At 40.2% G+C, this 9,035-nt stretch overlaps 1 protein-coding gene across 1 annotated transcript in view; it reads left to right on the top strand.

Annotated features, from left to right (window-relative positions):
* Positions 1 to 8,817, top strand: part of LOC105857021 (DNA helicase MCM9) — a 70,451-nt gene extending 61,634 nt beyond the window's left edge. Inside the window, exon 13 of the mRNA XM_012739120.2 lies at positions 136 to 8,817. Coding sequence (XP_012594574.1) covers positions 136 to 1,603 — 1,468 coding nt within the window. The 3' untranslated portion in view covers positions 1,604 to 8,817. The remainder of the gene's footprint in view (positions 1 to 135) is intronic.
* The last annotated feature ends 218 nt before the right edge of the window (positions 8,818 to 9,035 follow it).

Here is a 9,035-nt window from a genome sequence, read left to right on the forward strand (position 1 = left end):
CTTTAGGAGACTGTATTGGATATTAACTTGGAATTGCATTGGTCTTAAACCTTTAAGATGGCATCTCAAAGACTAAAAAAATGAAAAAATTAAAGCAAATTCTCTTCAAGTTTTCCTTATTTGTCTCTGTTACAGGTTACAGAATCAGAGCGTGCACCAATCTGAACCACAGGTTATGGAGGCAGAGACTACGTTAGGATCCTCGAGAAAGGATCCAGGGGAAGAATCAAATTTCAGAACATCGGCACAGCAGGAAATGAATTGTAGCATGGAGGCCTCCTCTGCTGGAGGCAGTCCTGGGGCAAGCCCACTTCTAGACCCCCCACCCCTTCTAGGGCCTAATGGATCAACAAGGAAAAAACATTCAGCTGAGCCCAAAAATAGCAGAGATGACAGTTTGGACTGGTTTGACTTCATGGCAACTCATCACTCTGAACCTAAAAACACTGTTCTTGTGTCTCCTGATCCCAAAACAACTGAGGAAAATATGGCTTTAAAGATCTCTAATAACAAATCTCAAGGTAAGGAAAAGAGTGAACCAGGCCAAAGGAACAAAGTGGAAGCTGGGCAGTTTCCATCACCAGTAGAGACAGATGCTCCGTGGAGGCCAGACAATGTGAAGGGTCAAAGGGCAAAATGCACAGCACCAGTGTCAGAACCAGCAGCACCTGCTGATGAACCGGACTCGGTACTGACTCATCATGCCTCTAGGAGACTGCATAAGCTGTGCAGGGAGAGGGCCGAGAAGTTATACAGAAATACCACCAGGGTACCTTCCCAGTCTACAGTCCCTTCTGATCCTCAATCCATTCCTGTACATAGCCCAGAAAGAACACTGGAAACTCCCAAAAGAAAAAGACTGAAATCCCTTGCTCAAGCAGAACGACTTGAACTTGAAAGTGTTGAGACTCCAGTTCCCCCTGTGGCCAAACTGGCAAAATTTACTTTCAAACAGAAGTCGAAACTGATCCACTCCCCTGAAGACCACAGCCATGTGTCTCCTGGCACAACGGAAATAGCAGTTCATAGTCCTAAAATTTCCCAGCGTAGAACAAGAAAAGAAGCAGTTCTGCCTGTGAAAGGTTCAGAAAAGTTGACATCTACTTCAGGAAACAGCTCAGATCATCCACAGGGTAAGACAAAGGAGGTGTCAGAGCAGCCACCAGAGAAAGCTGGGTCAATAGAGAAGAGGGAATGTGCCCCTGAGAAGAGAGCTATTCAGCGTGGATCCGAGTTTGGAAACCAGACTGGGCGTGCTCGTCTTACTTGTGAGAGAGACGAAAAGGGAGAGGTTTCATGCAATTATAAAAGCAGCAAAGTTCATGCTTGCACATTAGCCAAATTGGCAAACTTCTCCTTTACTTCCCCATCAGAATCCAAATCAGAATCCCCTCCTCCTCCTGAAAGGAAGGACTGCAGTGAGAGAGGTCCAAGCCCTCCTCCCACAGCCACAGCTCCAGTGCTTGGCAGTAAGAGGAAATCTTTTCAGCTCCAGGGGTCCACCGAGAAACTGACTCTTTGCAAAACTCTCTTCACTTTATCAGAACTAGATGATGAAACATTAGATTTTGACTGGGATGAAGAGATGAGAAAAAAGCCATAATTATGAAAAGCTTTCTGGTCAAATTTCACCTTCCACAACTCAGCGCAGCCCCTCAGGGTATCAGCGTGCTACTTACAAATGTACAGAACCGTTGGCCATATTGAGTACCATTCTGAACCCCATCACGTTTGCTAATTTCAGATTCTGCTTCATGACTTAATCGGCTTAGGTCAGTGTGATACCAGCACTTGAGTTGAATTTAATAGATCTTGTGCTTAATTTTACAAATGGAGTACTTATATTCCCAAAGATGTTTCTGTTTTTTGATTTGTTTTTTAAGGAAGAGGGGGTCTTCCCTAGATCCCTTCTTTCATTCACTCAGGAACAAATGCCAGGAAGAAAGCACTCATAAATGTAACAAGGCAGATGAACACTTTTTCTATTTTTGTCTTTGTATTTTTACCTGGAATGTGCTAAGTACAATGAATATTTATTATCATTTGGGGTGATTTGCCAAAATCATGTGATCTTTTCTAATATTATTTTTGTATTTATTTGTATACATCAGATTAAATGTGACTTCAGCTTTTCTTTCTTTGAAAGACGTCCTTACAATTCCATGGTCTTCCCAAAGATCTGGCAACTGGTCAAACAGTAGCTTTCTAAAGTACTGACCTTTTGAGTTTTCCTTTCTTCTTGAGCCAACATTTTGTGCTTCAGCTTCTTTTTTTCTCTCGGGGACCTACCTTCAAAACAACTGAAATCCCGTAGTTAGAGGAAGAGAGAATGTGCAGTAGTCTCAACCATACATCATGTCTCATCTGCCCAGGTAGATAATATAGAAATATGATTCCTACTAAGTTATGATTCATTTGTCTTTAAATCCAAGCAAATTATGTACTGTGTTTGATAATAATAGATAACTCAAGCTTGTCTTTCTGTGTGCTTTTAAAATCACTTATTCCTTTGGATTCTAACAAGGGGTTGTTAGCATTCTATAATTACAGTCTCTCTCTTCTGAAGTATGAATTTGTAACATGATGGATTTCTTAATTGTCTGAGGGAGTTTTGGACATGAAGAATACTCAAAACTATATGTAATTTGTTTAATGCTCACTTCATTAAGTTCATGGACAGAAAACAAATTTGGGAAATCCAACTTTTCTTAAACATTTAAACATTAATTCCAAAATCGACTAATTAGATTTTCTGAAACATTTTAAACTGTGAATAAAAATTTAGTATGGATGAGTCTTTTGAAGTCTTGAAATACTTTAAACAGCTGATAAAAAATGTAAGCAGTGATTATAAAACTTATTGCATATTCACTTAAACCTGTTCTAATAAAGGTTTAGGGCTTATGTAGTATTATTTCTATACTTATTTAATAACTTCCCAGTATAATATAATTCTTAATTTGATATAGTCCTAATCTTTCAGCATTTTTGTTTTTCTGGGTTCCAGTGTTCTTACTAGAACCAAAGGAAAAGGAAAGGATATAGGTTTGTGACCAGTCGAATCTTGGTCTGGATGTGATATGATTGTGTAGATGGGGGTAATTTAAACCTGAGCCACAATGTGGAGCTGACTGTTTTGTTTTTTTCTTTTTCCCTCACCCCTCAGACTAAGAATGCTTTTTTAATGGTAAATTTTTAAGTCCCTTTCTTATGAATTTTTGCCTTTGAAACTTGGTACCTTTTGTAGTGATGATGTATTGGGTTTTGCATGGCTGACAGTACCTAGCCTACTGGCTGGTCATTAGGGTATTTTGATCTGTTCCATTATCATCATTTAAAATGTTTGTATTCTTTATTGGGACTCTCGAATCTAGAGGTTTCGTTTCTTAGTAATGGGAGATTTAATTTTTGTAGTTAACTTGTCTCTTAAAGACATTGAGTAATTCATGTTTTAAAATACAGTGTCGAATTGTCTCTTCTCCTTAGTTATTGTGTATGACTGCCTATGCCACCTTCTACCTGGTTATTATTTGTGCCCACCGTACATCCCATGATTGATGCTAATGAAATCATCCTACTTTGGATTTAGTACCTTCTGCCAAGATCATTTGGCCCAAATTACAAGATCCATGTGATTCTTCTTTGGTGCTTACCCAGATAGAAATAACTACAGATCTAAATATTATAAATAGACTAGGCATAGTGGTTCATGCCTGTAATCCCAGCACTTTGGGAGGCTGAGGCAAGTGGATCACTTGAGGCCAGGAGTTCAAGGGTGCAGTGAACTATGATCATGCTACTGCACTCCATCCTGGGCAACACAGTGAGACTCCATCTCAAAAACAAAATAAAATGGATAAATACTATAAACAGACATAATTATTAGAAGTAATAAAATACTCAGTACAGGTTAAATACCCCTTATCTGAAATGATTGAGACCAGAAGTGTTTGGGTTCTTTTTTTTTTTTTGAATATTTGCATTATACTTAGACTTACCAGCTGAGAACCCCAAATCCAAAAAGTTCCAATGAGCATTTCCTTTGAACATCATGTCAGCACTCAAGAAGTTTTGGATTTTTGGATTAGGGATACTCAACCTGTACTGTGTAAACACTCCCCTACTTACTAAAAAATTCTATAACAGCTTGTTTTTGTGTTGTGATTACCTTACTGTGCTTGTATTTATTGCTCAAAGTCTCACAGCTTGGTCAATGGGACGTCCCTTTATGTTGACTCCCATGTCCTTTAAAAGTACTCTAATACTTTTAAATGCATCCATGCTATCTGAAAACAACAGGATGTTCAAACCCATTTTGATTTTTTCCTGCCCCAAGTCATAGAATTAGCTGTTCCCATGGTACTGCTTCCCTTACAGGTCGGTAGTATTGGAGACCACACCCTGGGTCTCAGGGTCTCCTATGCAGGAGAGTCACTAGTGGGCAAAAGTTCTACCACTGCTATTGGGTCATTTTTTAGTAACTTCAGAGCTGGAAAATGTTTTAAAGCCCTGAGATCATATTTTATCTTGCTGTATCCTACTTTTCTTAGAGTTTGTGACTTCATGACAACTAAAACTTTCTCTTATATGGACTTTAATGTGTATACCAAGGAAGCATATAGGTGTCTTGGGAAATATGTGTAGTCTAAAAGATCATATTTCTGGACAGTGAAGAAAAGTGTAAAAAAAAAAAACCTTTAATTCAAAATCAACTTGCCAAAATATTTTTATTTCAGGCCAGTGGGCTCCTTGAAAACATTTTAATAATGTAAAATTATTTAAACACAATAAAAGCTATACTTAATTTTCTTTGTGAGAGGACCAAACTAGAATTTAAATTCTATTCTAACTATATTAAAAAGTATTACATTTAATGACTATAAAAAATTACTCTTCAGTATATATTTATGCAGTATTCTAAAATTTATAATAGGGATTTTTATTATAATTTTTGGTATCTTATTAAAATACAGGCAAGACAAGCATATTATTCTAATATCTTTAACTCTTTGGCTTAATTCAACCAAATTTAAACTTTTTTTGAAGGTATGTCAAAACTTTAATAATAAAGATCCATTCTTGGTTGACAAATTGTAATTCTAACAAACCTAGATATTCTTCATGTGCACTTGACTTCTATCCCTTCCCCAAGTGCTGAACCTCCTGCTTCACTGGTAGAACACCAGAGGAAGTCTTGGGTCACCCACAAGAAGGATCCCTACAGCTTGCCTTTATTCAATCCACAACATTTAAGAGTTCAGAACCAACCTACCCTGGAGATCTAGGTCACTAAGGACTGCTGAAACCAGGTGAAGCTAGGTGCTGCTTTTCAAGCAACTTACTCCACACCTGTCAACCTCACAATGTGGGCATGGACATAGGCTTATGGCTATAAAATGGCAACCTCTTTTTTTGTGTCCTTCCTTTTGCTCTCCCTTTGCTGCGACAAGGGATCTGGTTGTCATCTGTGGCACATGTATCACACTCTGTAAGGCTGTATCTTGCTCTTGCTCTATAATCCTATCTTTCTCTCCTCAATAAACTTCATTTTCTTTTTTTTTTTTTTTATTTTATTTATTTATTTATTTTTGTTCCTGAAGCCACGTGCAGAATTAAACTTCATTTTCATGCGTGTTTTTCTTTGGTGTGTCTGGTGGTTCTTTGGCCATGAGTGCACTAAGAACCAACATTTCAGACTAAAATCTGACAGAATCACGCCCTCCCATTCATCAAGGCTTTGTGAAACGTCATCTCTCAGTGAAGCCTACCCTAACCTATTCAAAATTGCAAAACATTCCTCCCCTTATCCAATTGTGTGTAGCATTTTTTACCATCTAGTATACAATAAAATTTACTCGTTTATTTTCACAAGTGCTAACCAAGGGTGAGGGAAATCTAGAATGGATAGTGGAGAGAGACACTGAGTATCACTTGCTCCCTCCAGACAGCTGTTGTGGTGAGGGTTGTGGCTTAGACCACATCCGGCACAGCAGCTGCAGTGGGCACTGCTAGTTGGAGTTTGGGGAACTCTCCTAACATTTTTCAGGATCTGTTTGATTTTGTAGGGGCCAGACTGATGAATTAAATAGAGATTTGATGGGGATCACCACTCTGCTTCCTTTCCTCAGTGATATGAATTTCTGCCATTTGCCCCAGGATGTTTTTAATTTGCAGTCTTGGGTGGGTAGGGGGAAGTTGAAGAGTTCCTCTGCACTATGCTAGCTTTTGCCATAGGCCAAGGAACCAATGTGAGCATATGGGTGCTCCAACAACTTCCAACTTTGTCCATTTCAGTTACACATTCAGGGGCCAGGGACATAACCAGTGGGTTATGGCCTTTCCTTCAGTCAGTGGGGCTCTGCGTCCAAAAACTGGTTGTAAAGGAAAATAAAAAATCCCAGGACCCCTAAACTCCTTATGCCAAAAGGAAAGTGAAGCCTGGAGGCTAAGTCATGCAAAACTCTTCCAAATGAATGGCTGTTATTTCACAACCTCATATCAAAGCTTTATACATTAGCCAAACCCCCACAAAAAGGCAAAAGGCTTCAGGCATCTCAGGCCCCCACAAATCATAAGTATTTCTTTGCTGTCCTCCAACCCTTGCAAGATGTATATCCCCCCCATAAACAGGGGCATGCCAATTGTAACTGTAGGTCTGCAATCTAAGTCTAGTTCCTAAAACTAAAGTCTGTTGATTCTATACTGATAATGTCCATTACAAGCTTATCTTCCTAGGTGGAGAACAAAGACGAGATCAATCATCCTCCACCTACCAGCCCCTCCCTACATGCCTTCCCTCCTTCAGGAAAATGTATGAATACTAAACCTCCTAAAAATATCTTTGGGGATAAAACAGCCACAGATACCTCTGTGGCTCGAGTTTTTCCCAGACACGCCCTTACAATGGCTTAATAAACCCGGTTTGATTGGGATTCTTACCTCAGTCACTCATTTTGATTATCATGGTTCTGGCACAGAAGCTGGTCACAGAATTGTGACTTTTTATTGGCACAGCTTCCCTCCGATCCTTTCTTTTGTCTGTATTGATGATCAGTCTATCAGTCGCCTAGAGGCCCTGTTCAACACAAATTACTGGTCCCCAACTCCAGAGTTTCTAATTCAGTAGGTCCGGGTTGGGGCCTGCAAACTGGTGTTTCTAATTATTCCCCAGGTGATGCTGTCCGGGACCACGCTTTGAGACCGCTGGTATAGATTGAGCATTACCTCTGTTGAATGCCCAGCTGTCTAGCTTCTAGGGACTCTAGCTGTTTCCATAGCTCTTTGTGGGTCAGTTTCCCCACCTGCCACTCTGACCTTGCTGCTTACTGAGATATTTGCTCCCACCCTGTCCTGACAGTTCAGTATTGCCACTTACTTGGCCTCTGTTATTCTGGGAACTTAACTCTCCTCATTCATCAATTATTGGCTGTAGGCTGCCCCTGGGGAGGGGGCATGACTTTGGGCTAGGGATATCTGCACCCAAAGGCAATCTCTGGAAGGGGATTCAGCTGTGAGCTGCCAGTACTCTCAGCAGCTGGGGAAAGTGGGTGCATCAGTCCTGAGCTGGAAATTTGGGCATTGCGCCTCAGCATCTGTTAGCATCTGGTTCAGGGCCAAGACTGGGGTGACAGGAGTAAGGCATTTGCCTCAGGCACAAAATTTAAGGGGACTCCAATAATTTCAGTATTCAAAATAGATATTTTGATGCCATATTTTAAAAAATCAAAATACAAAAAAATCCATTACAAATAGACTATCAAATTTTTAAATAAACACAAAATCAATGTTACTGATTTCTCCTTTTGCCTCGGGCTCCAATATGGCTTAACATGGTACCATCTTCCCTCACTAGAATATAGGCTCCATGAAAGCTGGGGTTTTGTCTGTTTTGCTAACAAATGTCCCCCCAGTAGTTAGAAGGGTGCCTGGCACAAATGTGTTGAATGAAGTCAGGTGTGGTGGCTCACTCCTGTAATCCCAGCACTTTGAGAGGCCAAGGTGGGAGGATCACCTGAGGCCAGGAATTCAAGACCAGCCTGGGCAACATATCGAGACCCTGTCTCTACAAAAAATATAAAAATTAGCTAGGCGTGTTGGCATGCACCTGTAGTCCCATTACTCCAGGAGGCAGGAGGACCACTTGAGCCCAAGAATTCAAGGCTGCAGTGAGCTATGATGGCACCACTACACCCCAGCTTGGGCAAAAGAGTGAAATCCTGTCTCTTAAAAAAATTAAAAAATAAATTTGTTGAATGAGACATTTAAAATATTTGAGGGAAGAGTTACCATTCATCTACATTTCCCCTCTCTTTTTCCCAGTGTTTCCCCGCTAGTGTAGGCTGCACACAACAGGCTGTCTTCACGTTAGAGTCAGGAGACTTAAGAGGGAGCTATTTGTGATTTAGGGGAAACATCTGACCAAAATAAGATGTATTTTATTATAAAAGGCAATTTAAAGATGTATATGTTTGAAAATATTTTCTTAATTTCTTAATTGATTTTATCAGATTTAATGTAGAGTGTTTCATTGTATGTAATACTAACCACACTCGTAGTTGTCAGTGTGTGAATATATATTGTGAGTAACAGTTTTCAGAAATGCTTTGGTGGTCCTCAAACATCGCCCTGCCCCCACCTAGAGATGGGTTCAGGATTCCAAGACTAAAAGTTGAACAGAAAACCTTGACACAGGGTGGGAGGTGTTTTTGTCAGCAGACTGCTCCCCCGCCTGCTTTCTATTTCAGCGAGGTGGGTTAGAATCTTCAGGGAAGGCTGTAAGGGTGAAATCAGTACATGAAGAGCATGCCTGCTGGGTTACATGGCAGCATTTTTACACATGGTGCTGGAAGACAATGGCCAGGGCTGCTGGGCACTGACTCCAGGAAGTCCCCTCCTTGCTAGAGGGCCTGTTGTCACCACATCCCACCCTTTCTGTACAGAGCCAATTCTAAATTTTTTTTCAATGAAAGGAACTTGGGAGTTTCTAGGATAGATAAGAATCTTAGTGGCTTAATGGCAACTCCCATTCACTATAG

Source organism: Microcebus murinus, chromosome 5, assembly GCF_040939455.1.
Source record: "Microcebus murinus isolate Inina chromosome 5, M.murinus_Inina_mat1.0, whole genome shotgun sequence".
Classification (NCBI taxonomy): Eukaryota; Metazoa; Chordata; class Mammalia; order Primates; family Cheirogaleidae; genus Microcebus; species Microcebus murinus.